Source organism: Stegodyphus dumicola, chromosome 9, assembly GCF_044657685.1.
Source record: "Stegodyphus dumicola isolate Sdum_Otavi_A_Nest chromosome 9, ASM4465768v1".
Taxonomy (NCBI): domain Eukaryota; kingdom Metazoa; phylum Arthropoda; class Arachnida; order Araneae; family Eresidae; genus Stegodyphus; species Stegodyphus dumicola.
The window spans coordinates 32,573,448-32,593,712 of record NC_140776.1 but is presented as its reverse complement, the minus strand read 5'-3'; the positions used below and the strand labels follow the sequence as shown (position 1 = coordinate 32,593,712).

General features: G+C 32.6%; 1 protein-coding gene across 4 annotated transcripts in view; it reads left to right on the top strand.

The window, feature by feature from the left end:
- The window catches only part of LOC118192447 (cell adhesion molecule Dscam1-like), an 816,729-nt gene that overhangs the window by 448,288 nt on the left and 348,176 nt on the right, over positions 1–20,265 (top strand). For all 4 annotated transcript variants that reach the window (XM_085823333.1, XM_085823331.1, XM_085823332.1 and 1 more), the window contains one exon: positions 14,649–14,822. In XM_085823333.1, the coding sequence (XP_085679459.1) occupies positions 14,649–14,822 (174 nt within the window). The remainder of the gene's footprint in view (positions 1–14,648; positions 14,823–20,265) is intronic.

Genomic DNA, 20,265 nt, shown 5'->3' with positions numbered 1-20,265 from the left:
CGTATTTTTATTAAGGAAAATTAACAAACGGCAAGCTATTTGGAACATGATATGTAAATTTCAATAATGAATAAATGAATGAACGGCAAGCAATCAAACATAATACAAAATAAAGCAGAAAAAACAAAAAGCATAGATTCAAGGAAAACGTTGCCTATCATGAAATTAGACTTTAATCACTTTCAAAACCATAAAAATCCTTTTCACTATTATCATCATCGAAAACGAGAATATCGTCGTCATTACTGTTCCCGTCATCGCTAGTATCACCTTCTTCGAATAATTCATCGTCTTCTGTTCCGTCAAGAGCATTACTGATTCCGCACTTCATAAATGACTTAACAATTACTTCAGCCTTTACGTCCTCCCAAGATCTTTTTACCCACTCGCACACTTGTGAAATAGAGAGCCGCTTCATTCTACCTGAGGGTTTGAGTGCGTGATGTGGCTCTGCTATCCACTTGTTCCATCGTCCTCGCACTTTTTCCTTAAATGGGTTATTCACCGATACATCTAAAGGCTGCAATTGGCCACCAGGAATGACAGCTATCTGGGTTTTTAATTCTCTCGCTTTATTCTTTATGATTTCAGTTCTATGGGCGCTAAACTGATCCAAAACCAAAAGAGAATGTTTTCTTAAGAGTCCACCAGGTCGCCTCGCCCATACGTTCTGTAGCCACAGTTTCATTCCAGCTTCGTCCATCTAGCTTTTCGGATGAACATGAACAATTACACCCGTTGGAAGTTTTTCTTTCGGATGAGTTTTTCTTTTGAATATGAAAAACGGAGGTAGTTTTGTGAGGTATATCGGGTTTTTTCATGACCTGTGGTTTTTATGGTTATTCATTTAGACCATTTAACAATCACAGTCTTGTTGGATGGAACATCAAATGTGAGTGGAATTTCATCCATATTTTCTATTTGACCGAGCTCAAAAGAAGTTTTCTTGTTTACATTTATAACAAACCCATGAAATGCTAGTATTTTTTCTGTATAATCTGCTGCATTTTCTGTGCAATAGTTGTTTTTGTGCGCACTGATAAGCCTTGCCTTTTCATGAACCTGTAGCACCAGCCCTCAGACCCTGAAAAGTTCTGATTCCTATGTTTTTCTGCAAATCTTTGGCCTCGTTGATTATCATTTTAGCTGAAACACTTATCCCAGATTTCCTCTTATCCATCACCCACATTTTTACGGCATTTTCAATTTCAGGCCAGGATGGAGCTGGGCATCGAAGATTATTTTTTTGTTTTTTAGCAGTCTTCAGTTGATCTTCCTGCAGTCGCCAAGTACGTATAATTTTTTTCGGTAGGTGGTGGACCCAAATGCCTTGCTGCTGTTCTGTTTCCGTGCACTTTGGCGTAGTTTAACACTCCTAGTTTATATTGAATTGTATAGCTTAATCTCTTGTTTCCTGTAGTCATATTTTCCAGGGTACTTTTTAAAATAAATAGTTTTAAGCACCGATACCGACACGTTTATAAAGAGTAGCACAGATGCCGACACGTGTGTCGGCTGAGACAAAGAAAGTCTATGTAAAGAAGGAAAGGCTATTAATTTCGTTTTGGCATTTTGCGTTGAAAGCTTTAAATGTCCGTTCCCCTTTTCAAATTATTGCCACCAAATATTATCGCTCTGTGTTATATTTAAAGAAATTAAATAAAGAAGAATCAGTATAAATGCATGTATGTTTCTCGAATTGTGGTAAAAGAACGCTACCTAGAGGCATCACGTTTTGAATAAAGTAATTCTCCCTCGAAAAGTGACATTTGGAAGCCCTAACTTAGAATTGGAATTTGTTTAATAATCGATTTAATATTCTGTAACACTTTAACGAATTGTTTATTAAGAAATTGAACGATTTTCATGCGAGCAATGGCAATACTGTACGGGGAAAAAAATCTCCAGCGGGAGAGACCGCATATTGGAAATTCTAAAGATATTCTCATTTTAAAATTTTGCTGTTGAATTGAATTTTATGGATTACGTGCAAATAACTTAATATTTAATAAAGAAATGTAAGACACAGAAAGTTAAAAAATGTAAATAAATAGCTTACCAGATAATAATAGCTAATAGCGTATAATAACAGCTCGTAAGCTATTATTACGCTATTATAGAGATAGCGTAATAATAGCTTACGAGAAAGTAGCCTAAAATGGTGGACGCGTGCTAGCCAGAATCTCTGATTCTCTCTAAGACAGTAGAATTTCGCGTTTAAATACAGTTCTTCCTCAATTTGCATTCAAACGTGATTCTAAAACTAAGTTCTGTTCGGAAGTTGTAAGTTGAAATTAAGAAGCGATAGGAAAGGAATTTTAACTTAAAATTTAACTGTGAGCTAAATAAATATAATCCTTACATACTAATTAATAAATAAGTTTTCTAAATGAAAGTATAGAGAGCTCAGGAACGTATAAACCGGTGGATCTTCTAATTTTTGCAAAACTGATTGTAAATTTAAAAATGTAAATATCTACCTTCATTTAAAATATTTTTGTAATTGGAATTTTATGTCTACAACTAACTTTTTGAAAACTAATGATGGTCTAAGGAGTTTTGTGGACACAATGTGAAATAACAAAATGATCCGAACGCACACCAGTAATGAGTTCTGAGATTTGTATTTAATATCGCAGATATATAAATCAAACGGAACACAGTTCATTATTCATGTCTCGAGATGTCTCGGGACATACAGAAATAGAACTTCATCGTCACAAATGATCTTTCTTTCTTCTGAAATGTTCTTTTTATGTTTTTCTGCATCATTTTTGTACACATTTCGAGCTGCATTCATTCAATATTCTGGAATTATTTAATGATTTGGGATTCAATTTTTCTTTTGTGTCCATTAGGGATAATTTCCCCGGAATTTTGACTTCGTTTGTGATAAATTTTGCTAACTAGTTCTTTCTTTATAATTCACTGCCTATATTTGAGTATGCTTTCAGAAATTTTCTGTATGGCTTTTGCATGTTGCTTTCAAAAATGCTTAAAACTTCTGATGTTGTTTAACGTTGCACTCGAGTTTTGGGATCTGAGAATACACGAGTAAAAACTTATTTTTAAACTTCGTCATTTTATATTCTTCGTTGTTGTATGTTAGCAAAAATGTTTACGATGATTGGGATAATTGCTCTTAGTGCAATTCGTCAAATGTACAAACGATTGAAATAGTAACTGTTAAAATACACTCTTTTGCTTGCAGTACTTTGACTTCTGGAAGCATTGAGAGAATGCCGTTTTTGTTGTTTATCTCGTAGCAAAGCTCTTTCCTTGTTTTGAACCTCTTGACTCGTCTAAAACCACAGACCCCGTGGATACGAGATAATAGATACATGTTGATAAATGAGCATAATATGCTCAGGAGATGAGAAACTGGAAAATAGCGATGACATGACAAATATTCTGGTTGTGTCAGTGCTGAGATTTGTTTCTGAAGAAAGGAAACTAATTTCATTCCTCAGAATGCTATTTGATAAATAAAAGGTTAATAAATTAGCCTTTTAAATGCGCATACCTAAAGATTTAAAATATATTGAAGTTCTACTTTGAATTAAAAGAAAATTTTCTGAGTGTATTTGTCTGAGTTTTCAAGAATATTCGTCCCCAAAGTATATTGCAGTTATACTACTTTTATGTTATTCACCATACCTATAAAATATTCTCATATATTTCCTGTAATGAAGTTTTAAGCAAACAGATTCTATACGTATCTTTGTTTTTAAGTTAGAATACTATAAATTTCACTTAATGGATAATAACCATTTGCATTAATAGTGAATCGTCGACATTTGTACAAATTGGAGCAGTCGAATAGGTAAGAAAATTTGATGTGGAAACCACATGACTTCCTTTTACGGCCTATTAAAATACACATATTTTAGTGCATTCCATTCATTTCTTGCAATTTCATTACAGATGTATTTCTCATCCAGTTAACTCAGTTCTTACTTCGCGGAAAGGTAAAAATACATAAAACCTCAAAGTACCTTCATTAAAAATTGCAAAATACACAAAAACATAAAACACCAAATGCAGTTAAAAGAGTTTCTAGAATTAAAATTAGAGTTTTTACGCAAAAACAAGCAATTAGGCTAGCGGGCAAATAAGACAGATTTTTTCGGTGTACAAAACTGAAAGTTTAATTTTGGTCCCCGTCGGCAAAAAGACATTAAAGACGGTGCACAAAATGACCTAATTTAATATTCTGCTAATCAATGTAAACAAATGGAGTTAGGCTTAGTAGTTCTTCGAAAACTTTAAATTTTTCATAATTATAATGCAATTGAATGCAGATTAACTAAATGCATAAATCTCTTAGCCAAGACATGAGAATAACATAATTCAATTATTTTTTAAAGCAAAAAAAAAAAAAAAAATGCACAATATACCTGCATATAAGAATAACAAACTCAGCTCACCGAAACGGGTAACAGAGTTGGTATATATAATATACGTATGTTGTGCCAAAAAGGCAACAAAATATGGAGGAGCACAACTACATGTTATAGAAAATTCAGATACAAAATTTCAACGTTCTGAAGCTAGACATTTTTGAGTTATGAGTGATCTATATGTACGTACAGACGTCATGAAAGAAATCTCTTCTTAATCTATTTTAAATCCATTTTACAATCCGTTTTGGCAAAAATTATTCTTTATTCTGTTTGTGCATACAAATGTCACGCAAAAACAACGTTCAAATGGTTTCGAAAGCGGTTGAAATGGATGTTTTCTTTGATACACCCGACATTTTTCTCTATTACAATGTCCCTTTCACTTCGTACTAGGAAATAAAAAGTACTTTCGTAGAAGTTTTAAAATTTTATAATTTATCACTGGAAGATATCTTCAAAGTCAACGCATAATCAATCAGTCCTCCTAACCAGAGTTCTCTTCATCAGCAAGTTCTGACTTAAGGTTACATACATACGTCACCAACAGTTTAATATTCAGAAAGTTAGTGCAAATTATTCCGAAAGAATTTCTTCCTTAATTATCGATTCTAACAAATAGTCCCTCATCACGTCAATTAGGTACTGCAGTTAATTATGAACTTGCGTGATAAACAGTGACGCTACATATCGCGAGAGTAGCATAAGTCACGGAGAGAATTTCAGCTCTTCAGACAGCTTAATGTCCTCAGTCCATTAGTATGATTACAGCCTGTAAAGTTAACTAGAAATTGATTAACTTACGATCCTTGAGCTTTGGTTTTCAACATGAAAAGTTAATGATTCTAACAGCTTCTTTTTTGAGTCTCATTTGACAAGTGAGTACATGAAGCGCCAGAGGTATTATTTGTTCAGAACAAAAGAAGATTTACTCACTGTAGAATGCGTGTTTAAAATGTTACCGATTTTCATTCTGCTTTTGTTTAAACAATGCGAATCGAAAAGAATGAACTTTTGATGTAACTATGGTATACACCACATTAAAATGTAATTAAATGCGAAATTTTATGTTAGCTTCACTAATGAAGCTATGAAATTAAGAAGTAATTTTATTTATTTAGTGTTTTCAAAATATTCGGAACGTTTTACATTTTTTGTGTATGAAAAGCAAACTTAAGCATATGAGTCATTTTCCCAGTTCGGGCACTTTTCTTGAAACTCAATATTAACTGCTCTAGTAACACAATATCCATGTAACAAATTGTACTAAGTAGTTTTAGATAGGTAATAATTAGTCCATTAAAATTGAAAATTTATTTTAAATTGTTTTTGTCAGATAAAATTCCAAATATGTGAGAAAAATCAACTCCGTGCACTGCTACCAGCCCATAGTTTGCTTAAACATGTTGACATATTATTAAAACTACATGAACTATTACTTTTAATTATATTAAATAAATTTGAAAAATACTTCTACCTGTTGAAATTATAATAAGTTTGGTAAGTTTAGAAAGTTTTGTTCTTATAAAGTTTGCAGTCACCTTCCTGGACCAGAGGTATAAAAAAAAATAATTCACATGGCCGTAGGCTGGAATGTAATTAAGAACCATATAGGAACTATTTAAAAAAATATAACACATATTTAAAGAATTAAAAATCGACATCTAAAAGTACTCCGTTTATGGAGTCAAATATGAAAGTCAAATATTTACTTGGAGATGTTTGTAGGGGTTATTTTAATTTCCTAATAGTTACTTTTAATTTTGAACAGCTTTCCTTATTTTCTTGTATCCCACCTGCAATTCCCTGAAAGAATGAGGTTTCAGCCTCATGTTTTTAGGTAAGTGAGGTAGAACCAGTATTTAAGGGGAAGTCTCGGTGACTTTCCGTAGAAGTTCTTAGTAGAGCGTTTTTACCTTCTGGCCACGTCGTTGCTTAAGCCAAATCTTACTATGTTCGGCCATACTATTGCATGCCTGCTAGCATTCGACGGTGAGCTTTAAATATCGGTCAACTCTGTGAGTTATTTATGTGCAGCTTAGGTTAGTTTTTATTTAGTTAGCATTAGACTTGTTTCTTATTTTGCATCTTAAGTTAAAGCCCAAGTGGAGGCTTCTTGTAAGTCCGAGAGGAGCCACCTGTAAATATTTTTGAGTCAAATAAAAGGGTAATTTAACCTTTCTTTGGACTTGTTCATACAGCGTCAGACGTAAGTGATTAGTCTTTACAAAATTCTCAAGTAATTTAATTGCCAAAGATAACACATTTAGCTAGAATCTTACATGTTTCAGATTTTAGTCTTATTTCTTTAACCCCGCTGTTTTGCATTGTATATCTACAACATGTATGTATCTTAATTGTTTTTTAATCTGTCTCTTAATTAGATTATCAGTATACAATTCATGTGGAAGTTATCAGCTAAATTTTTATGACTGGTTGACTTACATTATAAAACTACGGTCATAACTTTTATAATAATGTTTCATTGATTGTAATACATTATGAAGTAGAATATAGTGTTTATTTAAATAATTTATTTAACTTTCTCATCGCCTGAAAAAGAGTAGCTCTTAAACAAGAGACGTACCTATGTAAATATTTTGCTACCGAAATCACTGATGTTTTGATTTTTAAATTTCTTAAAATATAGAAGAATAATACAAAACCTATTTTTAAAACAGCTCTTTCCAAACATCTTTTCCTTTTATTTTCAGTATGGAAATGAGAATATGGCTGCTATAAAGCATAATATGTAAGAATTCCACTTTTGAAGTAGGCAAAAGTTCGAATATTGCATATCATAATGCGAACGAATTGCCATTTATGACCTAATGTTTAAAACCAGATTTAATACCATTTTAATAATAGAAAAATTTTAAAAAACATTGAAAGAAAAATTTCAATGTTGAAAAATTTTCAAAAATAAAAAGAGAGTATTTTCACAGTTTTGAAATATAAAAAGTTTCATATTAGATTAAAAATGTGCATATGATAGCTATTATAAAATCAAATGTATAAAAATCACCATTCTGATTTCTCGCCTCTTTCGTAAATAAATAATATAACTAAATTTAACTGACTTTATCTTAATTAACTATGTATTGTTACGGTTTCCCGTTTGTTTTATTTGATTAAAACAAAGCACTAGAAGGCTATATGTCTGAGGGGAGGCAATTTGGTGATATTTGGCCACAGAACTGACGCTATGCCATAGATGGAGCGAGAACATTTCAGAACGTATTCTTAGCGGTTTCCTTGGGAACATTCTTGAAGGTAAGTTAAACCTATTTACACTGCTCGACATTGAAAATTCAACACCAAGAAGGTGTGGTCAGAAATTTATGCAAATTTTAGAGTAGACGCACGTCACTGAGTTATGCGAATGATGTGAAATGCGCAGCTCTCCGACGCACGTGAAGTAAGATATAAGGGAAGGAACGTGCTGAATGGGCAATATTCGTGTCGTTATTTCTGCCAGAAGAATTATCAATAAAAGTTGGTTTTTGTCCTGGAGGATACGTGTAATAGGAGAGAATGCCAGGCCGCCGTCAACGAAGGCACTACCAGCAGATAGACGATTTTACGACGGGTATGGTGAACGGACTGAGAAGGGTGGGTTGGTCCTTACGTCAAATCGCAGCTGATACCCACATGGATGCGAGCACGGTGCATCGGCTATGGCGAACATGGTTTTAACAAGGAAATTTGGGAAGAAGGAGGGGTGCAGGTGAAGCCAGAGTAACGTCAGCACGCGTGGATCGACGCATCCCCCGACTAGCTGTGGCGGTCCCGGAAGCCATTTGTACGACGATTCTGCAGCTTCTGCAAGATACCCTGGATGTTTCCGTGTAGACCAAAACCATTTCCCGTCGATTTGTTGAACGTGTCGTGCACTCACGGCATCCGTTACGAAGACTACCATTGACCCCACAGCATAGACGGAAACGTTTAGAATGGTGCCGGACCAGAGACAGAATGGCGAAACGTCGTGTTCCCAGATGAGTCACGCTTCTGTTTACCCAGTGACAGTCGCCGTATACGTGTGTGGCGTCGACATGGAGACAGATCTAATCCGGAAAGAACTGTGGAACGCCCCACAGCGCGACAACGTGGCATAATGGTTTGGGGCGTTATTGCCCACGATTCCAGGTCACCTCTAGTTCGTATTCAGGGCACTATGACGGCCCAACGATACTTGTATAATGTGCTGCGGCCGGTTGCAATCCCCTATCTTCAGGGGCTGCATAATGCAATTTTTCAGGAGGATAACGCCCGACCACACAGTGCTCGCATCTGCCAACATGCTCTGCAAGGTATACAGATGCTTCCCTGGCCACCGTACTCTCCTGGCCTGTCACCAATCGAACATGTGTAGGATGTGACTGGACGCCGCTTGCAGACTCTGCCCCTGCCTCGTTCAGAAGACGAACTATGGTAAATGTTTGAAAAGGAATGGAGAGCCATCCCTCAGGACACCATCCGTACTCTTTTTGACTCTATGCTTAGACGTCTTTCTACGTGCATCGCTGTCCGCGTTGGTCCTACACCCTAATGAGCCGACGCCTTTCTCGCTCTGTATTCTGACTAACATTTTGAAATAAAGATCACTTATTGTTGCTTGCTGTCTCTCTCGTTTTTCCAGTTTCATCACTTTCTGACCACTCCTTCTTGGCGTTGCATTTTCAATGTCGAGCAGTGTATATACTCTACCTGTACTGAGAGAGTAGTAGTAGTTGCAGTAATAATGTAGTAGTAGTGTCTTGAGTTCAGAGATCAAATTGAGAGGGATCGACCGTGTCGGGAACTGTACTTTCGTGCTTTGCCGTGAAGTTGTCTTCACCTTTATAGCCTAAAGGCTATGTTGTTGGTTGTTTCAGCGTGCTTATTGTAGTTTATCGTTGACTGTAAACGTGTCTTTGGAACTGTCCCGTGTGATAGTACTTACTGGCGAATAAATTGTGTTTAAATTCCCCATCAGGTGTTATCATCAATTACTCCAAATTACAAAAATTAATCCACGAACCCGGAGAACGCAGCAATATCTTTCAAATTAATTGTATTACTATTTAATTAAAATGGAACTCAATTCAAAAGAACTTTGATTTTAAATACTGTAGCAGTTGTTTCCGCATTTCTTTTTGAGCTTGGTAATATAGAGGGAAACAAAATATCAGAGAGTATTACCGTTTGAAAACAAATAGGCAACAAGTTTTGGATAGAGTTTTAAAGTTTATACGTTACAAAATTTCATCATTGCAGCCAGATTTTATTTTTGCGGATATGAATGAGCACAGCAAATTGAATACAAATTTATCAGTCTACATATTATTATTTGTTATAACATTTTACTTATGACTTTATAATAATATAAAATTGCTTACCTGACGAGTAACGCAATGTTAAATGAAAAATTGTTTAAATTATGAACAGGAAATACTTATTTCCATTGGACATTATTTTATACCTAACAACAAACAATAAAATTTCATTTAGGCTCAAATACCAGCCTCATTAGGACAAAAAAAATGACAAATAGGAAATCAAAGTTCTTCGAAAACAAGATCGCAGAAAATGACTGAAAGAAATGTATGATTCATAATATTTATAAACATAAAAATCTATTTTAGAATTTAATATTTTAAAGATGTAAGCGATAAATCGGAAGCCCTTCCTCCACCGCCAAAAAACTACTTTTTTTTTTCTGCAATATAATTTCCACTGGCGTTATTACGCTTACCCATGCTACGCCAATTATCAAAACTTGAACTTATCAATTAATATTTCTATGTTTAAAATGAGGTATGTTAGGGATTATAAGCCTTTTTACATCCTTGTACGAAGTAAAAAGGAAGTATTGTAATAGCGAAAAGTTTCAGGCAGCATATTTCAACGAAAATATCCATTTTGACCGCTATCGAATGAAATTTAACGATGTTCTTGCGTGATATCTGTACGTAAGGACAGAATAAAAGACTCGTTTCCTCGAAAAAAAATTATAAAACTGCTTTAATAAAAATTCTGAAGAGTATTTTCGGGGCGTCTGTACGAACGTATGTACGTACGTACTACGTACTTATCTCGCATAACTCAAAAACGAGTAGCCTCAGAACGTTGAAATTTTGTATATAGGACTGCTAATACATGTAGATGTGCACCTCGTATTTTGGTTGCAATAGGCCGTACCAAACGTATATAAATATATTTATATATATAATCCACTCTGTTACCCGGCTCAGTGATCTCAGTTTCTTTACTCTTATATGTTTGTAAATTGTACATTTTTTGCTTTAAAAATGATTGAATTATGTTGCTCTTATCTTCCGGTTAAGGTTTTTATGCCTTTAGTAAATCTGTATGCAATATTTTTAGAATTAGCAACAATTTTAAAGTTCCGCTAAGCCTAATAATGTTTTTGATGGCGGCCATTGCTTGTTTACATTTGAAACAGCAGACTAGTGGATTTGTTGCCAATCTAGAGAAACTTAGCTTCGCAACAACAAAGATAAAGCCTTCATTTATTATTGCCAATTAAATCATGCTTAATCCTTTCTGGAATGTTTTCGAGGAAATAAGTGTTGAAGATTTACTTCGTAAATTTTTAATACAGATATTTTGACTTTTTATGTATTTTTGCCTTGTCGCGAAGTAAGAACTGAATTAATTGAATGAGAAGTACTCAATCGTCTGTGAAAAACGGTTTCTTTTTTGTTTTGTTTGCTTCATTTCTTTTATACATAGTTCTAGCTTTATTATAGTATTTGAATAGAACATCTGGCAACGATTAGATAATTCTTTAAATGATATAAATTTTGTGCATTCTGAGTTATAATATGAAAGAAATATAACACTGTTAAGTGAATCTAGCGCCAGAGTGTCGCTATGGTAAACAAATAGAGTGAATTTTAAAGAATGCATTTATTTTATTGTGGTTTATGCGCTGTCGGCGAAGTAGATTTAATTCAATCCAATAAGTTTAAATGAAATGGAAGAAAAAATGCGTATAATTTAATATTACGTACAAGGAAGTCATGTGGTGTACACATCAGATTTTTTACTCCCGTGTACGAAGTAAAGGAAGTACGAAGTAAATCACGAAAAATTCCAGGTATCACATTTCACCGAATGTATCCATTTTGAGCGCTATTTAATGCAACTTAAAGATGTTTTTGTGCGACATCTGTACGTAGGGACATAATAAATTACTCTTTTCTACCCAAACGAATTGTAAGATTGATTTCAAATGGATTCAGAGGAGATTTTTCCGTGCGTCCTTACATACGTACGTATGTAGGTATGTATCTGAGATACCTCAAAAACGAGTAACCTTAGAACGTTGAAATTTTATATATAAGACTGGAATAACATGCAAGTGTGCACCTCCGTTTTTGGCTGCAATCAGCAGCACCAACAGTATATTATATATATAATATGTCGACTCTGTTGCTCGGTTTCGTGAGCTCAGTGATTTTTATTCTTATATTATGGTAAATTGGGCATTTTTGCTTGAAAAATGTTTGAATTAAGTTGTTCTTATCATCCGGTTAAGGTTTTATGCCTTTAGTTAATCTGCATGCAGCAGTTGTAGAATTATCATCAATTTAAAAGTTGTTTAAATGCGGCTAAGCCTAATTTGCAGCATAGCAATAGCTTACATAGCATAGCATAGTATAGCATGGTATAGCATGGTATAGCATGGTATAGCGTGGTATAGCATGGTATAGCATGGTATAGCATGCATTGCATTATAGCATTGCTAATTTGCAGCATAGCTTACTGTAGCAGCCATATCTGTTTACATTTCAAACTTAGCAGAATAATGAATTAAGTCTTTCTGCACCTTCAATGTCTTTTTGCTGAGTGGGTCCAAAAGGAAACTTTTAATTTTGTGCACCAAAAAATCTGCTTTCTCTCCCGCTGACCGAATTGCTTTTTTGTATCGAAACTCTATTTTTAAATGTAAAATAAATAAATAAATAAATAATTGTTTTTGGTAATAATAACTGTATTCCAGTAATAATAACTGTATTTGGTGCTTTATGTTTTGCTATTGATGAAACTTGGTACATAGGTTAAAGATTTCTGAAATAAAACAAAAGTTCAAATTTTGAAAAGCAGAGGGCAATTTTCAAAAATTAGTTATGCAAATTTGTCAGACCTATAAAGAGCCTTGCAGTCAGAGCCAGAAAATCATTCTGTGTGCCTTTGTCATCGTTAATCATGCCCTTACAGAAGAGAGAGATTGAGCTTTACTGGTAAAACTGTTTTATCAGATCGACAGTAGTAGCTTTGTTGCCTGAATATCGTCGTTTAAAGGGATAGTGAAAACGGCCCAAGTCGAACAATTTTTTGAAGAACATGATTATGAATTATTTTTTTTCAAAAATTGTTTCTCCATATTCCATATAACATATATACCAAATTTCATCAAAATTCAATAAATAAAAAGGTTCTAGAGGCGTATGAATAAGGTCACTTTGATTATAACCATCCTGTATTTTTGCCTTTCCGCGAAGAGAGAACTGAATTACTTAAATAAGAAATATATCTCTACTCAAATTGAGGAAATAAAGTTAAATGAAATGCAGGAAAAATTGTGTATAATTAAATATTCCGTACAAGAAAGCCATGTGTAAAATGTATATGTTTTTATCATTTATTTTTAAAACTTGACGGAATCTAAGATCTTTGACTTTCTTTTTAACGAGGTGTCTAAGGCGAAATTAACGATCTTGATGTAGAGGATATTAATATGACTATTTTTTCATGTGGCTTCGCATATAAAGACAGTAACTCAGGTTCTCAGGGTAAAATGGCTATTAATTAATGTGGCTTTGCGTATAAAGACAGATAGGCAGGTCTTTCATGTTTAGGATAAATGCATTTGTTCCGAATTTTTTAAAATAAGGAATTTGAAACGCTATATTAACACTTTATTGTTGGGAAAAAATCATAACTTTAATTTTAAACGTCAAATTTAGATATTTTAGAAGCTTCTGAAATGTATTTCCAAATCAAACGTGCAAATGGTGTTTCTTCGGTTCCACATCTGTCAGAAAATTTATTCCGAGCACACTTCAATTTTTGGATAAAATAGCTCAAATTTTACATAATACTAGCAGACAAGCCTACCAGATGATGGGGCTGCGTCCAAAACAAAACTTTTATGTATTATGTGCACTTGAATAGAAAATGTATAAACACATTTCAATATAAATGAAATGATTTTTTTCTTTCCAAGCAACATCCAATTCGTAAATAATTTGTTTGTTGCCAAACCAGGGAACAAAACCATTTGACACTTCAGGTTAATACTTATGATGTCATTATTTAAATTTAAAATCAATAACAGAAAGAAAATAAACAGCAAAACAGAATAAACAGAAAGAAATTATTATTTACTAGCGGGCAAAATCGCCAGATGAGTAGATGAGATTTATCAGTTTTATGTACGCCTGAAAACAAAATTGATTAAAACATATCAATATGAATGCAATGATTTGATGCTTTCCACGCAACAAACAATTCATAAATAAATTTGTTGCCAAAACAGGAAATAAAATCTCTTTACACTTCAGGTCCGCGTGTGACATTATGATTTAAATTTAATGTAATATAACAACCTTTTTAACATGTTTACCTGCGAACATTTCCTATGAACAATAAATGGTAAAATTTAGTTATGTATTGCATTTTAAAATTTTGATTACTTTTCTTTTGTTAATCCTTTTCGGAAATGATTAAACGTTTGAAAATTCATTTTCATACTACTTCAGGACCAAATTCAGCGCTTAACGTAAATTCGATTTTAACTATTTCCGTCTCCCTTATTTTCATCAAATTTAACATTCAAACATCTTCCGATATAATTTAGAAAAGGATGCATTGTATTTAAATAAATAATGCGAGTTTTGACGCATCCTTTCATAACATTTCAGATTCAGAATTCTTTGTCCAATTTCGATTTTGCATAATGCATTTTTTATTTAATTTTATCTTTTTTTTTTTTTTATTTTTTTTTTTATTTTTTTTTATTTACCATACAAATACTAACAGCTCCTTTTCAAAAATATATATATTTGTTTTTTAATATTATTATTATTTCTTTTTAAGATATCATTCAGCGTATTGTTATGGCTCATATTATGAGAGCAATTCCCTTTTGCTGAGAATATTATTCAAAATCATGAAAAATCAAGCTCCATTCAAAAGATGAATAAAACGTCTTCCTCTTTTCTCATCTCTTTGCAGAGGGCTCCAAGAGTCAGTTTCAAGTGATCATTAGCAACGAAAATGTTCAAATCTTGGAAAATGGTTCCTTGATCATCAAAGAGGCCTCTAAAGATGACAACGGGGATTACATGTGCCAAGCCACTAATGATGTCGGATCTGGACTGAGCAAAGTCGTACATCTTAAAGTGCATGGTACGTACTTGAAACCTTTTGTTAAATTGCATATTCCCTTTTTATAACATCAAGCAAACTTAACGAATGCTCAGATTTAAACATAATCAAATTTATACAGTTTAAAACGAATGTCTTTATTGTAGAATATATTAGATTTAAATCTAGCCATATTTATATAATATAACGGAAATGTTTTTATTGTCCTTATTTAACATGGAGAGACACTAAATCTACAAAAGCCCTGGTAAAATCTGTCAAATTTAAATTGTAGCAATAAAATAATACAGATCGTTATAAAAAGATTACGTAAGTTCCTTTTTCTACTTCCTTTGCGCAAAGTAAAAAATATTGTAAACGCCAACAATTTCGAGTATCATATTTCAGCGAAAATGTTTATTTTGACCACTCTTGTTTTTGCGTGACATTTGCATATACGGACAGAATAACATACTCTTTTTTCAAAACGGACAGATTTAAAATAAATTCAGAAGAGGTTTTTTTTTTTTTTTTTTCATTTTATTTGTTTTATATGGCGTCTTTACGTAGGTACGTATATATCTCGCGTAACTCAAAAATGAGTAGCCTCAGAACGTTGAAAATTTGTATATAGAACGATTATAGTTATACGTAGTTAATTTTCTGCCGTTGTTTATCTAAAAAACGAAACACTGCATGTCATTGATATCAAATAAAGATAAAAATAAATAAATTAATTAATTAAATAAAAATAAATAAATAAATAAATAAATAAAATAAAAATAAAAAATTTTAAAAATTTTAAAAATAAAAAAAATATATAATTAATGAAACCATGAATAAGTAAATAAATAAATAAAATAACATAAAAGTGAAATACCTAAAAACAAATATAAGAATGAAAATAATCAAGATCATATTTACATTTCCGTACAACTTTATCATGGGAAGAATTTTACATTTTAGGCTCTTGTTTCTAATGAGTAATGCGCTTTTTATTCATTTAGATCTGTAATGAAACTAATTTTTAACCTAGGGATTTCTATACGTTGAATTTATATAAAATACTTTGAGAAACCTTTTAAAAGTTAGTTTAAGGTATGTGCAGAAAAATATGAGCCAACATTTTTCCGTTTCCTAAAAGACTGTCTTTTGTGAATGGGAAAGAAATATCTAGGAGAAAGATATCTGGAAATATTTTTGGGTTGCAATCAGCTGCACCAAACTGGTAAATATTGAGCGTCTCAGATTCTAACGGCTTTGTTTTGTTTAGAACTAATGCTTGAAAGGAGTTTCTCACACAGCTTTGTGTCGAAACATTTTTGGTTCATTGTGCATTATTCTCAGTTTAAAAAAAGTTTTCGTATAAATATTTCTTCTACGTATGTTGGGTAAGTTTTCATTCTGGAAAATTCATATTAATTAGGAACAAATTTCATTAATGATTTTACTTTCCATTTTGCCAGTTTTCTTGGTTTGGGGAAGGTCAGAATTTTGGGGTAAACTATTAAAATTTTTAAAATATATAAAATGGTTTATCAGCTAATTCTGGGCACAGAAAAGCAAGAATTGTTTTATGGAAAAGGAGTTGCGATTAATTTCATTGTACCTCCTTTTGGTGACGTTATTCTGGGTTTGATTGAAATCCTCTTCTTTTTTCATGATGCTATTTTTCATTTCCTTTGTTTTTGCTTTTCTTCTTATGGTTTATTTATTTTTTTTTACCTCTGCATTACTCTAATTCTTTATTTATAGTACCTTTGGAAATGTATTTGAATGTAATTTTTTGGTCTTTGTGAAAAATTAGTTCTAAATTCATTTCTTTGTTTTTCTGATCACTTTTCTGCAGCATATTGAGCGAAAATTCTTGAAATAATTACTTTTTTATTTGTGTATTTGTTTTATTTATGTGTACCCACTCTTTTACCCAGCTCAGTGTTTTTATTCTTATATATTGGTAAATTGCACATTTTTAAAGGTGATTTAACTATGTGATTCTTATGCCTTCCGTTAATCTGCGTGCAATAATTGTAGACTTATCAACAATTTAAAAGTTGTTTAAGCAGTGCTAAGCCTAAAGTGCCCGCCAGTAGTTTACATTTGAAACTCTTAGTAGAGTAGGTAATTAAGTCAGTTTGTGCACCACCTCCAATACCTTTTTGCCGATGGGCCAAAAGTAAACTTTCAATTTTATACATCAAGAAATCTGTCTTCCTGCCCGCTGGCCAAATTGCTTCTTTTTGTGTAGAAAATTTAATTTCATTTCTAAAAATGGTTTTTTGAACTATTTTTAGCTGTATTTGCTGTTTTAGGTTTATCTGCACTTTTCAATATTTAATGAAGATGGTTTGAGATTTTACGTATTTTGCTTCGCTGCGAAGTGAGTATTGAATTGATTGAATGAGAAATATATCTCTAATGAAATTCAGGAAAAAATTTAAATGAAATGCTGCGTAAAATATGCAAAATGTAAGAGGGCGTAAAAGGAAGTCATGTGATGTCCACATCAGATATTTTGAAATGATGATGTAAAACATTGTTGTACTTATGAGTTTTTATATAAATATATATTCTTCTATATAAAAGAAAAATACGAATTTTATTTGTAGTGCTAGCCTTGATTTTTTAAAAGCAATGTATTAATTTTCTGCCGTTGTTTATCTAAAAAACGAAACACTGCATGTCATTGATATCAAATAAAGATAAAAATAAATAAATTAATTAATTAAATAAAAATAAATAAATAAATAAATAAATAAAATAAAAATAAAAAATTTTAAAAATTTTAAAAATAAAAAAAATATATAATTAATGAAACCATGAATAAGTAAATAAATAAATAAAATAACATAAAAGTGAAATACCTAAAAACAAATATAAGAATGAAAATAATCAAGATCATATTTACATTTCCGTACAACTTTATCATGGGAAGAATTTTACATTTTAGGCTCTTGTTTCTAATGAGTAATGCGCTTTTTATTCATTTAGATCTGTAATGAAACTAATTTTTAACCTAGGGATTTCTATACGTTGAATTTATATAAAATACTTTGAGAAACCTTTTAAAAGTTAGTTTAAGGTATGTGCAGAAAAATATGAGCCAACATTTTTCCGTTTCCTAAAAGACTGTCTTTTGTGAATGGGAAAGAAATATCTAGGAGAAAGATATCTGGAAATATTCGGCAGTCATAGCAGACGGTTTCAATTATATGGGTTCAATTTTTGACCAAAATAGAAATTTTCAGTGATAATTAGCATTACATATAGTGTCAATGCTTACAATATGCATCCTTGGTTATTGTAAATGGAAGAATGGAGTATATGAAGTATAAAATAAAGAGGCTGTTTGAATGGATGTGACCTGTTATATCTAAAAAATAAATTCATTAATTCTTTCAATATTTTATTAGCTAAAGTTATTATATATGAGCGGCAATAGTTTGATTAAAATTAAGATAAACTGAAAAACTGAAACAAACTTTTATAACTTACCTGAATTTATTTTTACTTACCTGTACTTCAAAACATTTTCTTTCCGTATTTGTAAAATTGCCTAGAATTTTGCTTTTTCTTTTCTTTTCCTTTTTTTTTTTTTTTTCTTTTTTTTTTTTTTTTGCCAGAATAAAAGGAGGGAATTTTTTTTTTATTTAACTTTTAACTTAAAGAAACGGAAACATTACCTCACACAGCTCCAAATTTGGCAATTACGAAAGATAAAACTCAATTCTGACTGTCAATTTTCACCTAAAATCTATAAAAATATTCTAAAGTTTCAAATGGTTGGTATTTGGCGCGTTGTTACAGTGAAGCAATCAAATTTCATCTTTGGGTTGCTCAGATGTTTTGTGAAAAAGCATGCTCTTTCGAACAGTTTAAGGCATCACAATAAACGACATCATTTAGAGCATGTTCTGAAAAGCAAGTCCTGAGTTCAAAATATACTTCACCGAATTATATCAGTACAAAAATGCTATTGATGTCTTTCTACCTTTTTTCCGACATTTTCGTTCTTCGAGAATTAGATGCTCTCTACTCTGAAGACTATTGCTTCAATTCAGAGGATTAGCATTGATTCTCCTTGTGGTTCATTCGAGGACATACAGAATGCTAGGCATATGTAATGAATAGATTTCAGAAAATATGTGAAGAGTGGAATAACTGGGATGAGTTATACTATAAGATATTTCTCCCGCCTTCTTGGCCTGCCTTCGTGGAGTGGTGGTCTGCACGCTGGGCGCGTATTCCAGAGGTCCGTGATTCGATTCCCGGCGAAGGCGTTGCCTATTTTTCATCTTTCGTACTTCCAATATCCTAATGTCTCCACATTACAAGGATGTATTTCTGTATTCTGGAGGGGATGTAACCCAGATTTTATCAAAATTCGATTTCAGAATGTAGATAGATAATGGTACTCAGATTCTTTTACATCAATCTGTTTCGTACGTAGGTGTTCGTAACGGAATGAATGCATACAGAACCGATGATAGCGTGATAGAATTTATTTCCACAAAAAGAACCCTTTACAGTTCTGTAACTTTCCACAAAAGTACTCTTACAGCATTTTTCAGTATCAGAGAGTAAACGCAACAGTTACACTTCAAACTACTAAGAAATTTAAACACAGCACAATGAAAGCACATCTAAAAGAACTTCCACTAGAAGGTTGCACAGAGATCTCTCAACACTCTGAACTCAACTTCAAATCAACTGCTGAGAGCAGATGCACTACTCTCAACTCTTATATAGGTTTCTCCCGGTCACCGAGAAATCCCTAGTACCTTCCATTTCTCGAAATTGCTATAAGCATAACTATAAAGCATATAGTTTAAACCTGGGGCTGGATTACGGTTATATTTACATGTAGTCATCAATTATAGTTATTCAGTTACAGTACCAATTAGAGTTATACAAGATCCGCACCAAAATGTCGACAAATGGATGCCAAGTTTGACTACCTTTGGCGATTTCTCGCCAAACTTCGACATAATTTAGACGTCAAAACCATTACTAACTTGGCAATATCTCTACAGTTTAGCGAGGTAGTCATTTACCTCAATGTTAAAGAGTCTTGTCCTTAAAATCTTATCTTTCCGGCAAAGCTTTTCTTCTCATGCTACATTATGCAAAGGATACAGGGATTTCACTAAAATTGTTTGCACATATGCGAAATTTGTAGCAATAGTAAACGGCTTCAAGGAAACGGAGCATCTAATAGTCTTTATGGTTCTGAAGATCATTACCATGGCAAAACAAACTGAATGGTACAAATAGGAAGTGACGACTGCGATGTCTTGCAAAGTGTCGCAGATGATAAAAGCAGCAGTTCTAGCACCATTAAATGATTTGAGGACTAGGGAGAAGAAGTTGAGAGCAATAAGATGTGAAAGTTTCAGGATACAGGGATGTCGATATGAATATACCTTATTAGATTGTGTAATGTCAGTACCACTATGTATTCTTATTGGAATGTAGGCGCATTTTA